This window comes from Ostrea edulis, chromosome 2 (assembly GCF_947568905.1).
Source record: "Ostrea edulis chromosome 2, xbOstEdul1.1, whole genome shotgun sequence".
NCBI classification, from domain to species: Eukaryota; Metazoa; Mollusca; class Bivalvia; order Ostreida; family Ostreidae; genus Ostrea; species Ostrea edulis.
The window spans coordinates 73,004,848-73,018,318 of record NC_079165.1 but is presented as its reverse complement, the minus strand read 5'-3'; the positions used below and the strand labels follow the sequence as shown (position 1 = coordinate 73,018,318).

The window sequence follows — 13,471 nt, the reverse complement described above, 5'->3', positions numbered from 1 at the left end:
CGTGGAAAAACATATCCATACCCATTTCATGATAATAGCATCGTTTGGACTCCCAATCTTTCCAACATTCCCGCCATAGATGCCTTTGATTGTTGATGTGACATCGTTTCTTCAGAACTACTGTGATACAATGTCGCACAGGCATTACCGCGTCATTGACTAGAATGTTTGTCCCGAAAACCTCGCGAGATTTGTACCGTTTTCATTTTTAAAAATATTTTTGTGGTGGGTCTGGTTAGTTTTCTTTTTTTTATTAGATGGGTCATTGTAAAATGAGTTTATTAATTTGATGGGTCATGGGGTAATTTTTTATTTTTTTTTATGGGTGCTTGGTATATACAAAAGGTGCCTCCCGACCCCCCCATGTATTTATTTCTGGAATAGCCCTAAGCAAATGTTCAGTAGTCTGATTAAGCTGAATGAAATTATGACATGAACACTACAGGCAATAGGAATCTGAAAATTTGCTTTAGTAGAATAAAGAAGAAAGATATTTCGTGTGATCTATATACTAAATGAATCTCATGAATTAGAAAGAAAAGCTATCGAGAAAAAGAAAAGCAAAATGATAATATGTTCAGATTTTACCTCTAGAAGTTGTAATCAAACATCTAATTTTTACCTGTTGAACTTGTCCACCAGGAAGGGCCATTTGAAGAAGATTCTGGACTTTGCCTCCGTTAGGAGTTTCCAATCTCACTGACGGAAGGATGTACTGAATCTGTGTTGGTTGAAGTCCCGCCTGGGAATTCACAGCATTTAGCATAGAAGGCATTGCTGCTGTTTGATTGGTGGACTTGATTTGAACCAGATTTGTGTAGATTGTTGTAGGTGTGGGCTGAGGCTGTGACTGGTGGTTTTGGGGTGGAGCGATGTTTCTCAATGTTGTTATGAATCCTCCAGAGACTTGGTTTGTTTGAATAGTGGAAACTGTGGTAGTAATAGCTTTTGTGACAGCCACAGGGCTTCCAATATTTTGGGTATTCAGAATAGCATACTGAGAAGCTGGAATGTTTTGCAGTACAATAGTGCTCATCCCTTTCACACCATTGTTAGAACCGGGTTGAATCTGCTGAATATTTGGAACTCCTGTCTTTAAAGTTGTAGGAGTGGCAATATGTGCCTGCTGCATGGAAACAATGGGCTTTGAAAGAATGGGCACTGGTGTTGTGATTGGTTTGCCCATAGTTGAGAAAGTGGACATTACCATATTGTTCTGAACCACATTAGTGGCTATAGTCTGACTGGGGGCGATTAGCTGCACATTACTGGAAGTAACCGGTTTTGTCTGGTACTGTGAAGGTGGGGTCACAGCTGGCTGAATAGGCACCTGTTGTGAATTGTTCCTCTGCTTAGATTTAGTCACCTTACCGATGACCTGCCCTTTGCCATTCTGCTTACCAATCACTGTTTCAGTGGTTGTGGACACTATAAGCTGTTGGTCCTGTGTTGTCATTGTGATGTTGTGTATTTTCATGTTGCCCACTTTTACTGGAGGTTGTTGACAGAGCCTTGGAGTGTTGTCATGCTTAGCATGATGTCCATCTAAAACACTTCCTGTTGATGCCATTCTTAAATGGGAAGCCTTAGCTCTGAATACAGCACCTACATTAAATTTTACAAACATGCACTAGAGGCTTTTCTATGAAGTCATTTAATTAAGAAAAGGAATCGCATTCAGTAACATCAACTTTATCATATTACTGCTCATCAAATTTTTTTTTTGGGGTCCCTTTGCATAGACTGACCTTTAGGCTGGAATCCTGATCCTACACTGGATGGTCTTGGAATGTGTTCAGCTAGGTCGAGTCCTGCTCCTGGTATTGATGACTGAACCATCTTTGGTTGACCCTCAGGGATTTTCTTTATTGGGGTTGGTCTGCAATCAACACATTCACATTGTACATACAATACAAGAAATTATCATAAGAATGAAATACACGTGCAGTTCCATTACACTAAAGACCATTTCCAATACTCTATCTAGAAATATTTGATTCAGCGCTGGAAGTCAACAGAATACCTTCACACAAGAGTACCGCAAACAATACAACATACGACCATTAGACCGTCAGTGCAATATCTGTATCAATGATGAGAAAAAGTCCAGTAAACTAAAGGACCGACTTTTAGCCCTAAAGTAGGTCACGGTGTACCAATCAATTTGAAATGCAAACTGATTATGTATTTCTCTGAGAAAAAATTTGAGGGCAATACCTGTATTCATAATTTTAAAAAATCAGGAGAACTGTTTCACTTACTTTTACACCTAAATTAAGTCATGGTGAACCAATCCAGCTGAAATGCAAACCGAACTTATATTCCTCCGAGAGACTTGTGGCTAAATTTCGTGGCAATATCTGTATCCGTGATGAAAACAAGATTTTTCTACTAAGTGATACTATGACCTTGACCTTTGATCTTGAGAAACAATAGGCATCCTCCACTTACCATAAGACATATGTGTACAAAGTTTGGTGATCCTAGAGCCAACAGTTCAGTCCATCCTGCCTACAAGGTTTTCCTACTAAGGGCTATTCCAGCAAAAAACGTATGGGGGGGAGGGACGGCAGTCGATATTTTTTTGGATGGGTGGGGGTGATTTGGGAAAATATATTTGTATGGGTGGTTGTCTTTCAGGTTAAATAAAAAACATGGGTGCCTGTGAATTTTGATAAAAATGAAAACATATCACGCTACGTTTCTATTATTACAAAAGAAGAAGAAAAGCGGAGCCATTCTACATTAACTTAAGTACGGAAAAAAGATTGATAAATGGGCAGATAACTCAATGTCACCGTAAAACTTTCCCCTCCAAGGTGTTACCCAACGTATTGTACCTGTCCTAAACTACCACCTGTCTAATGCAACCAACGATCATGAGTTTTACAACCTTTTCGTGTAATTTCACCTTTATGAAACGACTGTACATTTTTTCGATTACAACGCGATTCCTACTTTCGATTTCAGTTGAGCATGACTATTCTGGGAATTATCGCCCCTAACACTTTCGTTTTAAAATGCACAGGTAACAGTTCGGCGGTGATCTTGTTTAATCGGCACTCTGAATCAATTATTATACCCAAGCTATCAATTTGTTAACGTGTAATCAACATGCAGCGTTGTGTGAGGTTAATTACCAAAACCCGAGTTGTTGTTTAATGAACAAAATCAAGGATCAGGGAATCACCGTTGTTTCCGAAGGTGTGGATTTCGACAGACTTTGAGATGTGCGGGGTAATTCGGATATGAAATCTCCCACCTGGTATACCATTACATTTAACAGAGTGGAAAATTTGCCCGATTGCGATATAAATCGGGTAAATATTATGCTTGGGACTGAAATTTTAAATGGAATATTCGCGAGTTTCCCGTAGGCATACGAGAGATTGTAGGGGGGAAAGTCAAAGGAAAAAAGTCACAATCTATATGCATACACTTTGTAATTTAGGGAAATATCTATGTCTAGCACTTAAGTTGCGAGAAAACCTAACTCCTTGAAAAGTTCTTCTCCGTTGCTTGCTTGAATTTGTACACCACTATACAATGCCATTTTATGTATACATATTGTAACTGATGCATGATGTAATAAGACACTTGTCTTTTAAAAGCAATAAAGAGAGTAACAATATATGTGAATTTAAATTAAAAGTGGTATAATATATACATATTTTATTTAGTTATATATCATTTAAAAAAACCAACTTCTTGTAATTTCAACTGTGCAATTAACAAGCACCCAGATGATGACATGAGTAAAAAGGACATGCACATCTAGTCCAGAAATGATATGACAATATCCCACATCATTAGTGAAACTGTTCGTTTATAATAAGCAAACAGAGCTTAGGTTTCTACAACTCGCATGTTTCCAGAGTATACAAAATTAATTGCATTTTTTCTTTCATTTTATATGCTGAGATCATCCTTTTTTTCTCCCTACCAAAATTGCATTGGAAACCAAAATATGTAATTTTTTCTGCAATGATTGCTACCTTCATCTCCCGATGAAACAACAAAGAAAGACATTTTATTGTTTATATTTCTTGCATTTTTAAAAATATAAACTAGAATTAAGTTCTAAAATATCATATGGTTGATCCATTTGTTACGTTAAATGAAAGTATTGAATTGTATGGGTGGTGGTGGCAGGGGAGAATCTAATTGTATGGGTGGTGGTAGCAGAGGAAAATTTAATTGTATGGGTGGCTGTCTTAAAAATAAAGTGCCTTCCCTCCCCCCCCCCCCCCCCCCCCCCCCATATTTTTTTTGCTGGAATAGCCCTAAGTGATACTATGACCTTGACCTTTGAACTTAAAGAAAAATGGCGTCCTCCAATATTTGTACAAATTTTGACAGTCCTTACCCCAATAATTCGGTCTATATTCTGCCTACAAGGTTTTCCTATTAACTGATATTATGAACTTGACCTTGAAAAACAATGGGCATCTTCCTCTCATCATTGTTGCAAGATCCTGGAACTTATGGTTCATTTTGCCTACATTGTCTAGACAGATAGACGGACGCCATACCACAATACAGGACATCCCGTCTTTGAAGGGCGTATAAAAACTTTATGAGTAACAAGAGGCCCAAAGGCCTTATCGGTCACCTGAATACTAATTAAAAGTATCACTAGTCCCAAAGGTTAAAAATCTAGAAAAAAAATTCCTGGTCTGAAAATATCTAAACTAAATCCTAAAAATCAGCAACAGTACAAAACAAGATGTGTTCTTAAAACTTCAATGCCCTCAAAAGTGCATACTGATGAAAGGCTTTAGATAATATATGTATTATCATTAAACGATATCACTAACTTGGACCCACCCTAAAGTCAAAACTCTGGGGTTGCAAAATCCACCATTTTTTGTACATTCTTTCTGCTCTTCCTAAATATGTATTTAGTTTTATACTGTATTAGTAAAACTGAAAGAAGTCCTTCAAATTATAAAGACAATAATCACTATAATAATTTTGGCTCCACCCAGAAACCAAACCCTTACCCCCTAGAATCATAAAATTTACAAATTTTGTAAAGGACTACCTACTCCTTCTAAATATCTATTTAGTTTCAATTTTATAGTATCAATAGCATTAAAATGGATACCATTTACATGTACATGTTTTGCACATATGTACACATTATATACCAAGTTTGGCCCCACCTTGGAGTCAGAATATCTACCCCGGGGATCATGAAATTAACAATTTTAGTAGAGGATTTTCTGCTCCATATCACTATGCATTTAGTTTTTCTTAAAGATATGCAATTGCAGAGAAGATTTTTGAAAATTGGTCGAGTTTTGGCAGTTTCTGCCCCACCCTTGTCCCAAAGATGCTTCATATAAAACTTGAAAAGAATTGGAATGGTAGCTATCAAGAAGAAGTTAAAAATGTTCAACTGTTAACGCACGACGGCAGACGCAGACCAATTGCAATAGGTCACCCAAGTGACTCAGGTGACCTAAAAATATAAAACGAAATTTTTAGAATAAAGTTGTCCAACCTGAATGCTCTATCTGTGGATTGGTTGGATGGAGAGAATCGTTGTTGTGGGAATACTCTATTCATTTTGCTTTCTACGGGAACCTCCTCCTCTGTCTGGGAATCAGTTTCGCTATCTGATACATGTTCATGACAAATTAAGCTCTTTCCATCCGGGTCATTCTTATCACCTGCACCTAACAGAAAAAAATAAGTTAAAAGAAATCTATATATAAAATATTAGTATCGCTTCTATTCTTGTATTCATTTATCCTTGAAAATGCTTCCTTATTTTGACAGTACTTCATATCCTGAAATACTGCCATTCTGATTCTATGACCAAGACCTATATTTTCAGCTAGTCAAAAATGTTTCCATTTCTGTGAAAAAAAATCATAACGATATGGTTGCTTGTACATTTGTCCGCATATTCTATATTTCCTTGGAGTAGTGTAAATTCAAATTTGAAAGAAAGTGTGGCATCAAATAAAGTGCAAAAAGTATTTCTGGCCTCAAATAATAAGACCTACATAAATAGGCCCCTAGAACCAGTTGCATAGAGGTTAGTATCAAAACAGAGTTTACTTCCTATTGAATCTTTCGACAATTACATAACATAAACTAAATTTATGTATGCTGTCTTGCATATTTTTAGTACTTAACTGGTAATTAGCTTTTTTCTGAAAAACCCGACAAACATGGTGATTTATTACCTTTTTCTTCATCAATGACCATTTTCTCATCATCGCTGCCATCCCTGTCCCCTGCAGCATCCCTGAACCCAACTGCTGAGCTCAACTGACCTTCCTCTGGACCTGACACTGAGTGACGATGTTGAATGTCTACAGGGGGTTGAGCCAGAGGGGACAATTTTGCTAGGGGGGAGGAATGGAGACTGAGAGAGGAGCGTGGGGTTTCATGCTGTGAAGGGAGTGACAGAGGAGATTTCTGAATGGTCAAACCATTCGTCAACTGTCTTCTTAATGCCTGAAATATCAGAAAAGCATATACACTGTCACAGTGGATTGAAATTTGATCTTTATGCTTCAAAATACACCAAAAAAACTTTATGCTTACATAAGGCCAATTCAACTTAATTGATAGATTATCATCACCGCCCGCCCCTCAAAAATTGGCCCGCCCTGAATTTTTTTATTTTGTGGAACTTGCAATTTCCGGAATATTTTCATGTCCGACTCCGGTATTTACACTTCTTGTTTACATTTCCGGTATAGCAACATGAAGAAATAGATCTATATGGTTTTCTTTTAAATTTCTCGCGTTCTTACAGGCGTAAATCTTGGAAGAAGTTAGGTATATTTCTGTTTGAAATTAAAGCTTAACCTGGAATGATGTCTGTGAAAATAGCATATATTGATGATATCCACCTGGCATTAAATGATGCGCATCTGTTGAAAAAAAAAATTTTTCTCAGAAAATAAAAATTAAAAAATAAAATCCTCTCACCCGCCCCATACTTTTTGTTGATCCTGGATGATAATCTACTAATTAAGTTAAATTGGCCTAAGTTGTATAAAATATACAAATTCCATACTCTTTACTTTAGGTTGGAAAAAAAAAGAAAGAAAAGAAGAGATTGGATAACGTCGATCATGTCTCATATAACAACATGTCCATTACACTGTACACTGAAAATGAGTCCATCCTGAAACGGGTCATCTACCTCTGAAAATCCTCGTTGGTCCTCATTTGGGTTGACAGCCATTCCTGGTGGCATAAAGGCTGACCCCTCCCCATCTCTTGGAACAGCTGACAAACTCTGAGATCTCCCTCCCCTTCTATTCTCAAACAACGACTCTCGGTTTAAGAATACTGTGTCTTCGGTATCCATGACCGTATCTGATATAAATAAGGCCAAAAAAAAATTGATAAATAGTTTCTCAGGCACCGCCGCATCGGTAAAATCATCGCCGCACTGGCTTTTTTTTATTATTATTTTTCCGGATTTTTCGTACCTTATCATTATAGGTTTTCTCTTTTATTGAAAAAAATAACAAACGCTCAAGTGATTCGGAATAAATAGGGCATCTCTGTCATAAAAGAAACGTGTTTTTTTCGCGGGATCATGTCTCTGTTATCTGCACAAATTGTGAATGGTACTTCTGTTATATTACCTTGGAGCATAATTGGGGGATATAGTGAAAATTGTTCGGCAGGAGAACTTTACGAAGATCTGAAATATGGACTCCATAGAACCAGTCAAGGTATTTTTAAATACGTGTAAAAGTAGGTGCAATGAAAATCTAATTTATAATGTTCTTGAATACCTGATTAGAAATTGTCTTTGAAGACGGAGTCTTCAGTGTATATTTTTTTTACCTTATAGCAACTCCTCACCAAGATGTTTGAACGACTTTTTCTTAAAGAAAAAGCATTTAAGTCCTTCTCAGCTGCATCAGCAGATGACATCAAAGAGATGTGGAAGAATTTGGAGTTGTTTGGAGGACCACTGGAGGACAACTTAAAACAAGCTGAACTCAACAAATGTTTAAAAGAGAGGTATTAATTTAAAATGTTGCCTTTTACTTTTATCTTCAAATTCTAAGAATGTGATAAAGTTTTGTTAGTTTTTCTTTTGTTTCTGTATACCTTTCAGATGAAATGCAGTGTTGGTAAGACTTCACTAAAATTACGCTTCTAAATATACATATCTGTGTGGGTGCTTGTTTTATCTTAACTGTCAAAATGATACCTTTCTTTGTGTAGCACTGGAGCATAGGGCTAGATGAATTATCCTGGTCTCCTTACTAAAATATTACTCTATCTTGTCTTAACACTTGCAGCTTTTGTCACCTTGTACATGCAGCCAAAAATCTCTTTAATTCACAAACTCTCATTGTATGTTACATAGGTTCAAATTAAATTCATATTTTACAATTTGAGATGAACATGTAAAGTATATGCATTTAAACATTTTGCTCTAACTTTATAGGCCAGAGTTAAAAGCCTTTATGGAGCATTGTACTACATCCAGGTCTTATTCATTTTGCATTAAAAAATGTGCTGATCCCAGCTGTTCCATCTGCCTCAGGCCACGCTTGCCACCTGATGTCTTTAAGCAGTTACATCGATTTCCAGACCCTGTACCTGGTATTTAGTTATAGCATAATATGATATTATCAAATGATTTCTATAGAAATGAAAGATTGAATTCTTTAAAAGTATTATAAAGTGATATATGAAATATGACCAGAAAAAATAAGACAATTTTCAGATTTCAGTTTTCAAAAAATGTTTAAGGTGAAGATGGGCACTACAAGTCATTTGATGAAGTTTATGGTAGTGAAACTACAGAGGAGCACAGGCCATCTCTACGGCAAAGAGTTACATCGAATCCAGGTCATGGCATACCCTTTTCCCCAAGTGCGCAAACAATGAAAACAGTAAAATGTGTCTTTATTTGTACAGAATGTGAAAAACCTCGTGTAGTATATGCTGCTACCAAACTATCAGAACAAGAAATGGCCACTATAGAGCGTATTAAGCAGCTATTTCAATATACATGTGGATCATCACTGCAAGAACTCAAGACTGCCGATAACAGAACACCGCAAGTGAATGCTTTATTAGACAAATGTTTCATCAGGGCCAATTTAACATGTGAAATGTCATTAGAAGTCCCATATTTCAGTTCAGGATGTTTCAGGGACTTGTGTTTTTACTGTGGAGGGGATAATGAGCTGCAAAGTGAAGCAGGGGCATATCCGATATGTCCTGATTGTTCCTCTACAAAAACTCTTCCTTTGAAAAGGAAAAACATTAATCTGAAGGAAACAGTTAAAACCAAAAAGGGAAGGAAATAAACTGTGCTTCTGTATTTGTTTGATGAATATGCTAATAAATACACAATAAAAAAGTAACACAATAGGCTGTTTTTATTAAATTTGGTGTCTTTATTTAGAAAAAAAAAAGAAAAAAAAAATCCTGCCTGCCTCATCAAACTTTTAAAAATTTAGCCCGAGAAACAATTTATTAATTTTTTTTGGCCTAATGAGAGTAATATTATCTATCTTATCTATTATGTAACAGAAAATAGAGAATAAAGTAGGTGGAGCTGGTATTTTATAAAACATAACATTGATAACATTTACAATGATAGTGAAACATTGAAATGAATATCAAGTGACAAATTTTATCTGTCAAAAAAGAAACTAGGAGCTCAATTTAATTTGTTTTCAAAATACTATATAAGATTATATTATTCATATATCATAAGATGTCTTAGCTATCAAAAGTTAATACCTTTGTATGGAGAGGGTATATATAGGCACTGCTTGTTGCCCAATCCTTCTCCTTTTGAATGAAATATTGTTTAAAGGGGCATGGACATGATTGAGCTGAAATTTTTGTTCTACCATTTTTATTGTTTACAATGTTTAGCTACAGTATTTCTAACGGTCAACCAAAATTTTAACATAAATTTTAAGAATTAACTTGTAAATTGAAAAATTCTGCTTTAAACAAACTTTTACTAGTATATTTAACATATATGTAAACAAAAACATGACACGAGCCTTGTTTACATAACAAAGAATTGTTAGCTTTACTATCTCCAATATACATCAACAACGGACATTCAAATTTTTGCTAACCATTAAAAATGCTTTATTTAAGTAATCTAATCATTAAAAATGGAAAAATAAAATTTGAAATTTTTTAACTCAAATTGTGTCCATGCCCCTTTAAACAATTTAAAGGAAACTATCTATTATGTCCATTATCCTGACAATACGCTACCATCGCCAAGGTTACTGATAATAGAACGTGTTGCCGACTGACAATTTTGGTAGTGCAAGGAAGCACTGGCATGTATGCAACAATGGTTTGAAAATATTTCATTGTAACTAAGTGGGACTGAACACAAGTTTTCAAAACTTCAAACAATAATAATAGAGTAGCCTGTATAATATCCCAAATCTGCCTTTCAACTGATGGACACATAAACCAGGGAAAATATTCCTAAGTATCTCCTCGTTAGAGAAGCACAATAGCAAAGGATGGGTGAGAACTTCAAATGATATTTAAAACACCAACCTGTGTCCTCCAATATATCATCGGTAGAGCTCAGACGCTGACTACTGGTCCTCTGTTTCAACTTGTCAGCAATGGTGCCCGACTTCTTCCTGTCTCGTGAACACCATTTCCAGTCTGGATGTGCTTTGAAATGTGCTTCTTTCACCTACATGTATAAAAGTTATGTGTGACCAACGTAGTGTCCATACCTCAGCAGATGGAAGACCCTGCAGCATTATGGGAAATCTAATTGCAATCTCTATTCTGTATTTATGTAGAGTGGGGGGGGGGGGGGGGGGGGGGGCCTAAAATGAAATTTGATTGAGTATAAAAGCATATTATTTCCTTGATATCATTCTTCTGTCTTACCTGGTTAGCCAGATCATTGTACTTCTGCTTTTCAGTGGGTCCCAGTGCATACCACCATTCACCCAGGATCTTGCTTACTGTCCTATTGTCCTGGTTTGGGTGTCGCTGGTGAACCAAGTGCCGGTGTCTTTTACTGAATATCATGAAGGCATTCATAGGTCTTCTGATGTGATCTTTATCTTTTGACTGTAATAGAGTTTGATCAAATGAAATTAAGAAATCTATTTTCATATACTGGTAAACCTCTTTTTCACTTGTCATTCAGTATTTACAACAAAGAAACTAAAGCCCCGTTCACATGTTCTGATTTACTCACAGGATGCAAATTCTGCATATATGCAAAATCTGCACCCGGGTGTAAATTTGAGCATGTGAACGCAATTGCATATATGCAAAAGTAAATATACATATGAGCAAATATACACCCGGGTGTAAATCTGCACCTACTCAGACCAGATGCAAATTTACTTTTGCATGTATATAATTACTCCTAGTGTATTTTTCTTCATGTGAACGCACACACCGTATACAACATCACACTCGAGGAGTCGTCACTGTGGATCACGAGGGCTCAGTTCCGAAGAGGAGCAAACGCAGTATCACCGAATATAATATCGCTTTTCTCATAAAATACACCGTATTTCTGCAATCATTATATTGCATAGAGTGTCATAGACATATCTTGATCAATCAAATTTGTCACCGAAGCCTACACAGTAAGGGAAAATCCTCCTTCTCAATAAAAAATAATCCGCCATCTTTATCAAACTTTGAGAATCATTGTCATTTGACCCTAATTTGTTAAGTACCATGTGAACGCTTAGCAAATATACTTTTACACACGGGTGCAATTTTTGCATATATGCAAAATTTGCACCCCGTGAGTAAATCAGTGCATGTGAATGGGGCTTTACTCAACAGACCTTGATTATATTTTGTGATGATAAAATTTTATAGCTAATTAAGGCAAGATGGTTTCTACTGGCTCCTTTCAACTTTGAAATTAGACAGACCCTACCTTTTTGGGACTCTTTTCCTCTTTGTCCTTTAAGGCACTCAGGCTTTGGCTACGCCTTTTAGCCGGGATCTTTTTTGCTTCAGGCTGTGGTTCTTCTTTGGTGTCGAAGACATCATCATCATAATCATCTTCAATGTCATCATCCATGGGAGCTACAAAAATATAACTGTTAATTAAAGGAGCTTTTGATAAAAAAAAAAAAACCCCAACTTATTGATTTATGGAATGTCTTAAATAACGCAATTATGTATTTGGTCACAGGAGTGACTGATGATCATAAAACTGAGATTAGTTTAACTTTGATTTCAGTTTCAGATTTCATTGTATATTTACAGGCCTCGCACGAGTGTGGTCTGTTCTGATACAGGTTTTCAAACTGTATAAGTTTTTCTGCAGTATTAATGTGAATTATTTCTAAAACTATTTCTAAAATCAATATAATACGTACTTCATTTGGGATTGAAATTATTGTTGATATTAGCCTTCGAGTTGTATAAGCTATAGTTGTCAATTTGTACAGTGTGTTTGTTTTGGGCTCAATTTATTTCATTTATTACTTTATATCTATTTATTCCTTTATGAAACACAAAATGGGTGTGCAGTGTTTTGTGGACTATTTTGTAGATTCACACAAGAAATATATCCAAGTGGTCTAGAAGTGATGAGGGGAGTTGATTGTCGGGTGACATAACTAGTAATATATCCAAGTGGTCTAGAAGTGATAAGGGGAGTTGATTGTCGGGTGACATAACTAGTAATATATCCAAGTGGTCTAGAAGTGATAAGGGGGGTTGAGTTCAGACAAGCGAAAACTCCAAACATATATACTTGTATATCTATGCCTTTTAAAATTGTTATCCTTCTGTGCAAAGTTGTTTCTACGAACTAATTTTGCTGACTAGATATCTTAATTAAACTATGACTTCACAATTAAAATCTTCATCCTGAAGGGATGTACGCAATGCATATTGTTAGTGTAATACAATCTAAAAAACAAAATATTATTAGAATGATGTCTTTCATCTTCTGTGGCTTGATATCTTTAACATTTGCATCAAGTTGTTTTCTTTAGTGTTAAATCTAGGATCTAGAGAGGGCACTTTTCGTCACGGCAAGACAATTTCGGGGCACTTTCATTGTATCATAGCTAACTTTTTATGTCACCAGTACAGCCGGACTGATGGGGTATAATTTCAACCAGTCTGCAGAAAAATTTACCAGTCCAACAGTTTTCCACAAATAATTGAACATATTTCGATAATGTTATTAAAATGAAATTTAACTCAATATGCCTCAAACAATATTGTAATGTTCACTTAAATGTGGGATTTATACTTACGAATCATATTTGTCTGATATCAACAGACCGAAGCATGCCAAATGTGTGTATAAAATTTCATAAGTATATTTCCTAAAACAATGCTTTAGAAAATTAACCAGTCCCATCGGACTGACTAAAACAAGTGTCAGTTAGTCCGCCAGACTTTTAACAAGTCACAGACTGACGGGCATATGTTAATTTCGAGCCCTGTAATAGAAAAATCATTTAGCCTCTTTCAAAGTTAA

At 35.9% G+C, this 13,471-nt stretch overlaps 2 protein-coding genes across 9 annotated transcripts in view; one reads left to right on the top strand and one right to left on the bottom strand.

The window, feature by feature from the left end:
- LOC125667418 (protein capicua homolog) overlaps positions 1 to 13,471 on the bottom strand; it is a 45,121-nt gene that overhangs the window by 19,388 nt on the left and 12,262 nt on the right. For all 7 annotated transcript variants that reach the window (XM_056157204.1, XM_048900923.2, XM_056157205.1 and 4 more), the window contains 8 exons: positions 11,906 to 12,057; positions 10,888 to 11,073; positions 10,540 to 10,684; positions 7,169 to 7,344; positions 6,198 to 6,471; positions 5,507 to 5,681; positions 1,749 to 1,879; positions 623 to 1,605 (listed from right to left, as the gene is read on the bottom strand). In XM_056157204.1, the coding sequence (XP_056013179.1) occupies positions 623 to 1,605; positions 1,749 to 1,879; positions 5,507 to 5,681; positions 6,198 to 6,471; positions 7,169 to 7,344; positions 10,540 to 10,684; positions 10,888 to 11,073; positions 11,906 to 12,057 (2,222 nt within the window). The remainder of the gene's footprint in view (positions 1 to 622; positions 1,606 to 1,748; positions 1,880 to 5,506; positions 5,682 to 6,197; positions 6,472 to 7,168; positions 7,345 to 10,539; positions 10,685 to 10,887; positions 11,074 to 11,905; positions 12,058 to 13,471) is intronic.
- On the top strand, positions 7,354 to 9,262 carry LOC125667420 (uncharacterized). Of its 2 annotated transcripts, none has more exons than XR_008800723.1 (3): positions 7,354 to 8,004; positions 8,102 to 8,117; positions 8,438 to 9,262. XR_008800723.1 is itself a non-coding variant. In XM_056157207.1 (3 exons), the coding sequence occupies exons 1-3, from the start codon at positions 7,686 to 7,688 to the stop codon at positions 8,601 to 8,603; spliced, it is 363 nt and encodes a 120-aa protein (XP_056013182.1). In that variant the 5' UTR covers positions 7,354 to 7,685; the 3' UTR covers positions 8,604 to 9,262. The 2 variants fall into 2 exon arrangements, 1 of the variants encoding a protein (XP_056013182.1); XM_056157207.1 differs by lacking the exon at positions 8,102 to 8,117 and having other exon boundaries at positions 7,354 to 7,709; positions 7,832 to 8,004.